At 56.0% G+C, this 11,955-nt stretch overlaps 1 protein-coding gene across 12 annotated transcripts in view; it reads left to right on the top strand.

Moving 5' to 3' along the window:
- Nucleotides 1-11,955, top strand: part of DAB2IP (DAB2 interacting protein) — a 212,314-nt gene that overhangs the window by 168,376 nt on the left and 31,983 nt on the right. Inside the window, exon 1 of one of the 12 annotated variants that reach the window (XM_027556171.1) lies at nt 3,434-3,571. The exons of 10 other annotated variants lie outside the window; for them this stretch is intronic. Coding sequence is in view for 1 of the 2 variants with exons in the window: in XM_027556170.1 (XP_027411971.1) it covers nt 10,582-10,592 (11 nt within the window). In the remaining variant the exon portion in view is untranslated. Of the gene's footprint in view, nt 1-3,433; nt 3,572-10,398; nt 10,593-11,955 lie in introns of those variants that run through there. One more of the 12 variants, XM_027556170.1, reaches the window with a different exon arrangement.

Consider the following 11,955-nt stretch of genomic DNA (forward strand, 5'->3'; position numbering starts at 1 on the left):
ATCCTGGGGCAGTGTCCTTCAGCCTAGCTAAACAGGCTGGCCTTTATCAAGTGCTCCCTGAAAGTCAGCTTTGTTCTGTAGCTTATTGAGTCCTCACAGCAAGCCCTGGGGGCTGAGCGCTATTGATGTTATTGCAGAGGGGGAAGCAGGCCCAGAGAGGTGACCTGACTTGTCCAAGAACACAAGATTGGAAGTGGCACAGTCCAGATTTGAACAGTCTGACTTCAGAGCCCATGTTCCTAACCACTAGGGTACACAGCTTCAGACTTACTTGACTGCCAGGCTCCATAGAAACAGACCAAGGGTGGTACATCCTTGAATGACCTGGCCCCTGCAGAGTTAGGCCTGAGGACTGTGCCTGGCCTTAGCCTTTGTGATAGGATGGCCATACAGCACCTCTGGGCTGCCCACCCACTCCTGGTGTTCAGAAGTGGCCCACTCTTCTTGGAGGGCTTGCTAGACCAGGTACAGAGGCCCAGGCAGTCAAGTCTCTCCTGTCCTCTGCTCTGTGTGTGTGTGTGCGTGCTCAGTCATGTCCGACTCCTTGCATCCCCATGGGCTGTATAGCCCAGCAGGCTCCTCTGTCCATGGGATTTCCCAGGCAAGAATCTGGGAGTGGGTTGCCATTTTTCTTCTCCATTCTTCTCCTCTGCCCGCTCCTATTTTAGCAGCTCACAGGCTATGCCCACTCTTGGAGCCTAGGGGGCCCCAGAGGGCCCCCACCCTTGCAGTCCCACCTCTTCTCTTCCTGTGGACCATGGTCAGCTTGCCTGAGCCCTGAGCCTGGAAGGATGGGGTACCCCTCCTCTGACTTTGGAGCCAGTTTGGGAAGGAGGGAGAGCCTGGCTGTCAGGGCCTGTGTGCAGGGCTCCAGACCTCCCTCTTCTCTTCCTCCCTCTCCCTGCCGTTCCCGTGCTCATGGTCTCTAGTCTTTTCATCTGTGAGAAGGGGGAAAGAACACAACCGAGCTCATAGGGTTTTGAGGCTTAGACTGGAAGCCCAGTGTTGGGGCACCTGTGATGAAAGATGCTAGTGGAGGCGGAACAGATGGGGCCTCCAGAGGGCAGGTGGGAGAAGACGCCTGGCCCTGGCTGACCTCATGTGGCTGGGCCCTGGCCGCGGACTGTGCCATCCCAAGTGAGTCGGGAACCCTCGCGCACCATGACTTCCTCCTCTGAAAGATGTGTCCAGGTGCTACCTGCCTGGCATAGTTGTGAGGAGTTATGAGATGCTGCCGTGAAGGAGTGTTGTGCTGGCCTGTTGTGAGGGTTGAAAAATTTGTCTTTCCCACTCTTATTCTTGAGATTTCGCCATCCCACAGAAAAAGAAGGGCAAGAAGGCAAAGTGGTTGTCTGAGGAGGCTTTACAAGTAGCTGCAGAAGGAAGAGAAGAAACAAGAGAGAAAGGGAAAGATACACCCAACTGAATGCAGAGTTCTAGAGAATAGCAAGGAGAGATAAGAAAGCCTTCTTCAATGAACAGTGCAGAAAAGTAGAGGAAAACAATAGAACGGGAAAGACTAGAGATCTCATCAAGAAAATTGGAGATATCAAAGAAACACTTCACATAAGGATAGGTGCACTAAAGGACAGACATGGTAAGGACCTAACAGAGGCAGAAGAGATTAAGAGGATGTGGCAAGAATACACAGAAGAACTATATAAAAAAGTTGACCCGGAAAACCATGATGGTGTCTTCTCACCTAGAGCCTCAAGTGGTCCTTCGGAAGCATCACTACAAACAAAGCTAGAGAAGGTGATGGAATGCCAGCTGAAATATTTCAGATCCTTAAAGATGCTGCTGCTAAAGTGGTGTACTCAATATGTCAGCAAATTTGGAAGACTCAGCAGTGACCACAGGACTGGAAAAGGTCACTTTTCATTCCAGTCCCAAAGAAGGAGCAGTGCAAAAGAATGTTCAAACTATTGGACAGCTGTGCTCATTTTGTGTGCTAGTAAGGCTATACTCAAAATCCTTCAAGCTAGTCTTTAGCAATACATGAACAGCGAACTCTTAGATGTACAAAATGGGTTCAGAAAAGGCAGAAGAATCAGAGATCAAATTGCCAACATTAATTGGATCATAGAGAATGTGAGGGAGTTCTAGAAAAACATCTACTTCTGCTTCATTGACTATGCTAAAGCCTTTGAATGTGTGGATCACAACAAACTGGAAAATTCTTAAAGAGAAGGGAATACCAGACCACCTCATCTGTCTCCTGAGAAGCCTGTCTGTGGGTCAAGAAGCAACAGTTAGAACTGGACATGGAACAACAGACTGGTTCCAAATTGGGAAAGGAGTATGTCAAGGCTGTATATTGTCATCTTGTTTATTTAACTTACATGAAGAGTACATCATGCAGAACGCTGGACTGGATGAGTCACAAGCTGGAATCAAGATTGCCGGGAGAAATATCAACAACCTTAGATGTGCAGATGGTAGATACCACCCTAATGGCAGGATTAATGAAGGGGCACTAAAGAGCCTCTTGACAAGGGTGAAAGAGAAGGGTGAAACAGCTTGTTTAAAACTCAACATTTAAAAAACTAAGATCATGGCATGTGGTTTCATCACTTCATGGCAAATAGAAGGGGAAAAGTAGAAGCACTGACAGGTTTTATTTTCTCGGCCTCCAAAAATCAGTGTGGATGGTGATTGCAGCCATGAGGTTAAAAGATGCTTGCTCCTTGGAAGGAAAGCTATGACAAACCTAGACAGCATATTAAAAAGCAGAGATGTCACTTTGCTGACAAAGGGCCATCTAGTCAAAGCTATGGTTTTTCCAGTAATTGTGTACAAATGTGAAAATAGGACCATAAAGAAGGCTGAACACCAAAGAATCGATGCTTTTGAACTGTCGTGGTGGAGAAGATTCTTGAGAGTCCCTTGGACAGCAGGGAGCTCAAACCAGTCAATCCTAAAGGAAATCAACCCTCAATATTCATTGGAAGGACTGATGCCGAAGCTCCAATACTTCGGCCACCTGATGCAAAGAGCCGGCTCACTGGAAAAGACTCTGATGCTGGGAAAGGTTGAAGGCAAAAGAAGAGGGCGGCAAAGGATGAGGTGGATAGATAGCATCACTGGCTCAATGAACGTGCATTTAAGCAAACTCTGGCAGATAGTGAAAGACAGGAAAGCCTGGCCTGCTGCATTCCATGGGGTCACAAAGAGTTGGATACAACCTAGCAAGTGAACAACAACAGGTGAATTTGGATTTTTACTATTGGGCATTTTGTCTAAAATCTTCCCGAGACTTCTAATCTGATCCTGACTTTTGAGGGATTTGGGGATTTTTGCCGTGTTGTGTCCTGTACAGAAAAAGGGAGCTGTGCCTTTAAGTCCTCAGCAACCCCAAGTGGGACACTGGCCCTTTAAAAGCACATTACAGAGAGTTGGAACTTAGCCTTTGTTTAACTAGCCATGTTCAGTCCCAGCGGACAGGGCTGGAGCGGTATGTCTAGGACCAGAGTGGGGTTGGACTGGCTGGGCCCAGTGGGGGACAGCGGGCAGCGGGGGTGGCTGGCCCAGCCCCTCGGTTTCCCAAGCCCGGTGGCCGCACTGAGGGATGGTGAGTGACCTGATGGCCCGAGCGGAGGTCGGGATGAGGGAGGCCGAGGAAGAGGGCGGGGGGGTAGCCGCCAGCCTTGGCCCCTGAGCAGCCTCTCGGGCCCAGGGAGCAGCTAACTGAGGCCTGTGGGAGCGGCCCATCAGAGAGGGTGTCTGGCCTTGGGAGGGCTTCGGCTGTTCCCCAGCAATGGTGTCTCTGCCCCGCTGCAGGCATCTCCCGCCGGCCCAGAATGTGGAAGCAATTAGGATGGCCCGCCAAAAAAGTGAGAAACGGAGGAGTGTTGTTGCTGTTTTTAGTTTTTAAAAGAGAGGAAATCCAGTGTCAGTGGCCCTTTTCCGTGAGCAGGCCCAGGGGCTGCTGTGGCTGCTCCGAGAACCGGGAAATGAGGAGCCCGGCCTTTGCTCAGAATTGCCGAGTCCAGGGCTGCGCTGGGTGGGGCTGTGCTGGGGTTCAGGGGCCGTGTCAGCTCTCCCCCAGCCCCGGCCCCCAGCTGGAGTCTTTCTCTCTCTCTCTCCGTCTCCCTGCCTCTGTCTGGTCCCTGATCCGGAGGCCGGCCGTGGGTTGAGCTTGGGGTGTGTTTTGCTCCAACTTAAATGCTTCCAACAGTTGTCAGGAGCCTGTGATGCAGAAGTGTGTGCCCAGGAAGTTACCTCCTCTCGGGGGAAATAGGGGTTTTGGCTTGTCTCGTACTGCCCTGTGGAGGAGAGTGAGCCAGCACTCTGAAGGTGAAGCCAGCCCTATGCCTGGCTTCTTGCAGGTATCTGTGGTCCTAAACCCTGCCCACCTTCACTGCCATGGCTGGGGGGCTGCCGACCCCTACCAGCTAGGTGGCCTTCTCACTGTTTTCCAGACAGGTGACGCAGGAGGTGACACACCAGCTCTCTCTGGTGACTCACAACTTTTCTAAGTTACCTGAAAGTTGGTGTGTTTGATCGCACAGTTTCTGTAAGTTTGGTCAAAGTCTCAAAGGCATTGACAGGCAGTGGAAAGAGTTTGGAGTTGGAGCCCGGATGCCAGGCCTCCAGCCCTTGCCCCAGTGCCTATGAACTGTGACCTTGGGCAAGCTCCTGGACTTCACTGAGCCTCTGCTTCCGGGGGAGCGGAGTGTAGAGGGGAAGCCCTGGGGGGAGGAGTCAGTTCAGCTGGGATGGGCGGGCAGCACGGAGGTGGTGGTCTTTGAGCCAGGCATCGACGGGTAAGGCTCACCAGCCTCCTGCGTGTGTTCTAGGTGGAGGTGCAAAACCCAGGATGCCTGAGTTGGGACGTGCCTCGGAGGCTGTATATACAGTGTACGGCCTTACTAGTCGGAATCCCGTGGGCCAGTGGCAAATGACAGGCAGGGCTAGCTTATCCTAGAGTCAGCAGTGTGGGGTGGGAGAAGAGGGTGGGCTCTTGGAGCCTGGCACCCTCTCTGGCCTTGGGAAGCCCCTCAAGGCTTCACGGTGTGTTTTCTTAACTGAGGTTGGGTCGCTGGACCCCCTAAGTGGCAGTGATATGGAGTCCTTTAAACAAGGCGCCAGGGCCCTTCGAGGTGTGCAGGGTGTCATGGGTGAGGTGGGGTGCTGGAGAGCCACGGACGGCTTAGAATCGCTGAGGTCACAAGGAGCAGGAGGAACTTGGCAGCCTCGCCCTGGGCTTGACATGAGTCTGTGCCTTTGCCTGCGACCTGGGAGCTGGTGGCTTGTTGGCAGCCACCCACCCAGCTGTCTCACGCGAGTTTCAGCCTGGGAATCGGAGCTCTGAGGCCCCGCTGGGACTCCCAGATGCCAGGCTTTGGGAGGATGGGGAACCGGGCTCCCTAGGCCCCCCGGGCTCAGCGCTGGCATACTGGAGAGGCGCCCAGTGACTGTATACTGGGGTGCCGGGTTAGCTCAAACCAGGGTGGGGTTGTTAGCGTAACAACCTGCAGCAGGTCCTGGAGGTGAGGGCAGCCCACTTGTCAGGTGAGAAAGCTGAGAGGCCCACCTGAGGGCTACGCTCCCTCGGCCTGGTGCCCCTTCTCCTTCGTGTCTTTGCCCCTTGTCTCCCTGAAGCCACAGAGCCCCCTGTCCTAAGCGGTGGCAGGACAGGAAATGGACACTGCTGCCAGAACCTACAGAGAAGGCAATGGCACCCCACTCCAGTACTCTTGCCTGGAAAATCCCGTGGGCAGAGGAGCCTGGTAGGCTGCAGTCCATGGGGTCTCGAAGAGTCGGACATGACTGAGCGACTTCACTTTCACTTTTCACTTTCATGCATTGGAGAAGGAAATGGCAACCCACTCGTGTTCTTGCCTGGAGAATCCCAGGGATGGCGGAGCCTGGTGGGCTGCTGTCTCTGGGGTCGCACAGAGTCGGACACAACTGAAGCAACTTAGCAGCAGCAGCAGCCAGAACCTACAATGCCCGTCACTCCTTAAATAGGGACTGGGAGGTACCTACTTAAAGCTGAAGTGCTGCAGGGCAGGAAGGGGCTGAAAGCCCCAGGAAAGCAGGGCTCCTGCATGTCAGGTTACACCCGTAACCCCAAAGGCAGTGTTGCCCCCACTTTACAGATGAGAAAACTGAGGCATGCGGGTTAATGAATTTGACTGAAGGCAGAGGAGTGTACGTGTGTGTGTTCTTAAGGAAGGTTACCACATTAGACCAGTCACAGCCACACGATGCCAGGAGCTGGGCTGTGTTGACGATTGATCCGTCTTTGGTTGAGGCAGGAAGTTTAGTGCCCAGGCATGGGGGAAGGACAGTCCCCAGGTCACCTTGTCACCGTAATGTGAATGCACCAGAAGGCCACCTGGCATGACAGTTGTGTCTCGGGTGGTGGAGGGGAGAGGGGAGATGATGACGTTCTTCAGAGGGGTCCACTGAGCCTAGGAGGGCTTCCTGAAAGTGGACAGCTGGGAGGAATTAGATGAGCCAGAGAGGAAGTTGTTTCCTTGGGGAGTGGAAGTCCTTGGTTCTTCAGTTCACGCTTCTTTTTCATTTCGTCATCCTTTCCCACTTGGGTCATGAGTCCCCAGGGCCCGAGGCAGCTGTTGGAGGTATTTATGGTCCCGGTGGGGGTGGGGGAGCCAGTCGTAAGCTAGTTGCACCCTACATGATCCGCGGTGCGATCCTTGGGGCCAAGGGGATTCAGGGGCGTGTTCACGCGTGCAAGGAGGAGCGGGGTGCAGCCTGGGCTCACAGGGAGGGACAGCACTGTCCCTTCATCAGGGTCCTCCAAGTGGAGGGGCTCACAGTCCAGCCCCGGACGGGCAGCAGCCTGGTACTCTGGGCCTGGCGAGGGTGGGGTGCGCCAGATGGGGCTGGTGCCGTGCTCCTACATTGGGGTGCTTTCCACGGGGACCTTGGGGCTTGGGGGGTCACTCTGCTTAGTTTTGCTGAGAGGCTGGACAGTTTCTCCTGGGGACCGGGGGTGGGGTGAGGTAGGGAGCTATCCCTACTCAGAAGCAGAAGGAGCACCCAGCCCTCACCTCACTTTCCATTTGCCCAAATCGCATCCTGTTCAATGAGTGTTCCTCAGATGCTCTTCTCTTAAAATTCAGGGCACTTCGCTGTTCTTCTGAGGTTTATGAATGTTTAAAAACTGCTTTGCGGTCCCCAAAGTAATTTGACAAGTCTGACAGCTATTGATTAAAAACCCAAAATTATTCAGGCTGCAGGATAACTTGGGGGAATAGATGGAAAGTGTTTTGTTTCTTCTCTCTCTGTGTGCCCCTTGCCCTTCCTGCCCAACCCACCCTCCCCCCGCAAAATGACATGGGGATGTGGGGAGGTAAATGTGTTCCTGAATGTTCTCTGAAAAGTCCATTAGGCTGCAGAATTAGAAAGGGGGTGTGGGGGATGGTCAAGATGCTGAGGGGCGCCCCTCCTGCTCGGGGGGCTGCCATCAACACCACTCACAGTGGTGGCCTCACCCCAAGCTGTCGTGGGTCAGGTCACCAACAGGGAAGGAGGTATCGCTGACTGCCTTGCAGGTGACAGAGGAGGAATGGATGTGGTTAGCATGTGGTCCCTACGTTAATGGGGAGTTGACATGTTGGGGATTTGGTTATAGTCTCTGAAGTGAAGAAGCAGCAGCCTGGAGAGAGTTCAGAACTTGTTCAGGGCCCTGCTGATCCAAGCAGATCAAAGGTGGAGAGGAAGAGGAAGGAGCCCAGGACCCGCCGGCCAGGTTCCCCTCCCCTCCCAGTGAGAGGGCCGGGCCCCTGCCAGGGTGCAAGGTTGACTGGATCCCCGACCTCCAGGCCTGTCCTGGCCTGGTGTGGGGTGGGTACCATACTGTCCCAGCAGAGGCCGATCGGGCCATTGGGCTCCTGTCTTTCACTTCCTGACGCTGCGCCCCCAGCCAAGCCCCTCCTCTCCCAGCCTCAGTTTCCTCTGGTGTCCTGAAGCCTGCTGTGTCCAGTCCTGTGGATTGACAGGCTGTGTCCCGGGAGGGCCGCTCCATGAGCCAGGGTTCATCAGGTCTAGTTGAGTTCTTTACCCCCTTCCTGCTTGGGTGATCCCTCCTTTCATGCAGGGCAGTTGGGAGAAGACCATCTGATGGTGTGTGTACCTTGGAAAGAATACCTGTGGCAGAGCCGGGCATGTGGTAGGCGCTTTGTGTCTGTTGAGTGCAGGCTGCCGTGGCATCACTCATTCAGTGTACACGGGGCACCATGGGAGCGAGGCTTTGGGCCGCATGGAGCCGTGGGCCTGTGATGAGCCATCCTGTCCTACTGTCTCAGTCACGGGCACGCACCCTCCTCCTCCAGCTCAGCCCTGCGGTGTCAGGGAGGTGCAGGCTTCCAGGGTGGGGCGAGGCCAAAGACCGGGCACCTCCCAGCCCAGGGAGCTCCCAGCTCAGTGTGCGCACGGGGATAGGGTCACACCAGCTCCAGTGACAGCTGGCATCTGCTCCTTGGCTTTGGATGGCGAGAACCCTGGCTGAGAGGGGCCATGCCTCCAGGCACTGTCATCCCAGGAAACCTTCCCAGGCCAGGCAGCCAACCTCCCTGCCTTTTAAGGACAGGCTCTGTCTCCCCAGGGCCCTGGGGACCACCAGACAGCTGCATTCTTCTCCCCGCCCCTGGGACCCCAGCGGTTCCCAGGCCAACAGGGCAGGCCGGGCCTGGGGAAGATATGACTCTGCTGGATATCCTGGGTGTGTGTGTAGGGGGAGAGGGGGGGTGCTGCCCTGTTTGTGTCCTGCTGCTTGATTCCCAGGAGGTCAGCGCCCTCACCCTGACTGTGCCCAGGACCCGCTGTTTCCCCTGTGGATACAGCTCCCTGGACCTGCCTGCCCGTGACAGGCGAGAGCACGGTTGGCATGTTCTGACCTGACTCGAGTCCACAGGTCCTGCCAGCCCTGCAGTGGGCGCCTCCTCCGTGGAGACCAACCTTGTCCAGGGTGTCTGCCCTTTCCAGGCCTGGCTGTGGGCCGTGATCCAAGACCACACAGGCAGGAAAGTGAGAGGTTGGGGGAGTCTGTGCTCAGAGTCCCAGGCAGAGGGGCTCACCTGGCCCCTCCGTGGGGTCTCCTGCCCCCTCCAGACACCCTCTTTCATCCTTTCACTTTAGGAAGTTAAGAGTTTTTATTGGTGGGGGGTTGTTTGTTTTTGAAAGCATCCCAGAACATTTGGGTAGGTGCAGTTTGTTTGCGGGTGGGGGAAGCATGCCTGGTGAAGGTAGGAGGTTTGAGTGGTCAGGGGAAAGGAACAGAGAATTGCCCGCAAAGCCCCCACCTCGCCACCCCAGATGTCAGAAGCGTCAGCTACCCTAGAAATGTCAGTCTTGATACAATACGGGTAACCCTTAATCGGCCTGTTCACAGCTGTGCCCTCGCTCCTTACAGGGCTGCCTGGCATGAGGCAGTGAATAGAGCAGGGGCCAGCCTGCGTAACCGCTGTGGCCACTGGCATTGACCCTGGCTCCCCGGCCTTGCCTCAGTTGGCCTCACAGCAGCCCTGGGAGGAAGGTATGTCAGCCCTCCCTACTTAGAGTCGGAGACACTGAGGCCTGGACAACATGTTAAAAGTCCTCAGGGTTGTGTGTTTCACAGGGAATGGAGACTATGTGTGCTCCTGTACCCGGCACCCTTGACACTAGGCTCTCCTGCCTGTTCCCAGCTGCAGGTGTGTGGCTGTGTGTTTACCCCTGGGGCTTACTCTGCTGCCGGTTTGTTATGCCAACAGTCCCCAGCAGCGCGGGCAGCCCCTCCTCGGCATATGTAAAGCTTCCAGCTCCTCGAATGCCTCCAGAGACAGCGTGCCCTCTCCTCTAAATCCAAACTGGGCTGGCCCACCCATCCCAGGGACAGTGTGTCTAGCTGGAATCGGCCCATCCTGTTCTTGGCCCCGCCTGCTGGAGGCATGCACCGCAGCTCCCTCTGCCCCTTTGAGATTTGGAAGGCGATTCTGAGCCTCTGGCTTTCCAGGCCATCCAGTCCCACGCTCCGCTAACCCCACCCGCAGCTGGAAACGTCTTCCCCGTGTGGTCTCATAGGGCTTTTTAATTATCACACATTTTATTTTCAAGTCTCCTCCCTCCTTGAAATAATAGGGAATTTGCTAAACTTCTGTGTCACTAACCTTTTCAGAGAAGAAAGGATGGAGTTGAAAAACAGCTCGTGGGTTGGCTGGAAGGCTATCAGATAAGGCCGAGGCCCTGGAGCCAGGACAATGTCCCCTTGTTCCCGCTGCCCGCCCTCACAATGGACTGCTGTTGGGGCCTGGCCATATCTCCAGCCCCAGCTCCACCCGCGCCTATGGCGAGCCCAAGTTTCCCTGGGCCCTGGGCACAGGCTGTCCGACCCCGGCCAGCCCCCTGGTTTCTTCCTCCCTGACCTGGAGTGAGGGGTCACGGCGAGCAGGTCAGCTGACTGTGGCCCCAGAAGGCCGCCAGCGGGGAGATGGAGGCTCGGGCGGATGCCGTTAGGCTCGGAGTCTGCTGGGTGGGACTCGGGTCCCCCTCGGCCACTTGCCACCTGTGCCATCCTGGGCGAGCTGCCTGGCCTTTCTGAGGCGCAGTCCCTCGGTCCTGACGGTTCTCATGAGAATCGGGTAAGGAGTCGGGTGGGAAAGTGTACGGAGTGGTGTTCAGCCACCTGGCCTGGGTGTGAGCGCTCATCTGTCTAGGGAGACCGGGGACGGTATGATGATGGCCACGTTCAGACTGGGCTTTGAAGGCCGAGAAAGAAGGCCGTTGTTGGGGGAGAGAGACTGGAGGGAAGGTGGGACGCAGAGGAGAGTCTGGGTCACTTGCTGGGGGTGTTGCAGGGGCAGAGTTGCAGGGCGGGTCCAAGCCCAGGTTGAAGCACTGCGGGCCTGCAGGGGCGGGCAGAGGGGCCCATCCAGTGGGAGGGTGCCGCCCCTCCTCAGCTGCCCCCAGGCCTGAACCCGGACACCTCCCAGAGGCAGGGCAGGGCAGGGCAGCCTTCCTCCCTTGTGGCCTCGCCTCTCCTGCCTATGGCCTGAGAATCGTGGCATCCCTCGATTCTTCCTTTATGGGAATTGTGAGGATTCCATGCGTGGAGAATACAGGTAAAGATGTACTGAGCAGCTGGCCCAGGTGGGGAAAGGGGGACATGGGGATCTCTAGGGGCTGGGGACTGTTGAGGGTCCAGAGATCAGCTGGGTCTGGGACAGTCTTGGGGTGCGGCTGCCCGAGACCAACGCTTGGGTCGTTTTGTCCCTTCTCCTGCTCACCAGCATCTGAGGGCTGAGGGAGGATTCTCCTCTATCCCAGCCGTCCTCCTTCCCTCCCCACAACTCACCTGACCTCGAGGCCTTGGTCCTGGAACTCCGGGGCCCTGAATCTTAGCCCTGTTCCAGATGCTGCCCTCCCAACAAGGAGCCTCCTGCCTGGCAAGGAGACTGCTCTGCCAGGGGTCTTCCAGCACAGCCTGATAAATGTCAGGGTTCAGGGTCCATCTCTGCCCAGGGAGTCTGGGAAGGCTGCCTGGAAGAAGAGATGCTTTTTGCTGGGTGTTGAAGGTTTTGCTGGGTGCCAAGGAGGCCTGCCTGAGGAAACCATGACTCCTGGGGGAGAGGAGCCCAGGGTGAGGTGGACCCTGGCCAGCAGGGCTGCAGCTGAGCTTATATGGCCTTGATGAGAAACCCTCTCTTCATGACTCCAACGCTTGGGGAGTGCCTCTCCCTGCAGACCATCCTCTGTGCTTGTTACCATTTATTTCCATTTGAGACAGAGGAGTCCTTTCTGTTTCAGATAAGGAAAAGGGTCCCTGGGGGTGGGGGTTGCTGGGGTGCTAAGTGACACCAGGAGGGAGCTGAGACCCTGGGCAGGTCACCTGCTTTCTCGGAGGAGGCCGCTCCAGGGTCAGGTCGGTGTCCACCCCTCAGTCTGTGAGGATTCAGCCAAGCACTGTGTGGTGTCGCCTGTGGGCACGGCCCAGGGCAGGCCAGG

Source organism: Bos indicus x Bos taurus, chromosome 11 (assembly GCF_003369695.1).
Source record: "Bos indicus x Bos taurus breed Angus x Brahman F1 hybrid chromosome 11, Bos_hybrid_MaternalHap_v2.0, whole genome shotgun sequence".
Taxonomy (NCBI): Eukaryota; Metazoa; Chordata; class Mammalia; order Artiodactyla; family Bovidae; genus Bos; species Bos indicus x Bos taurus.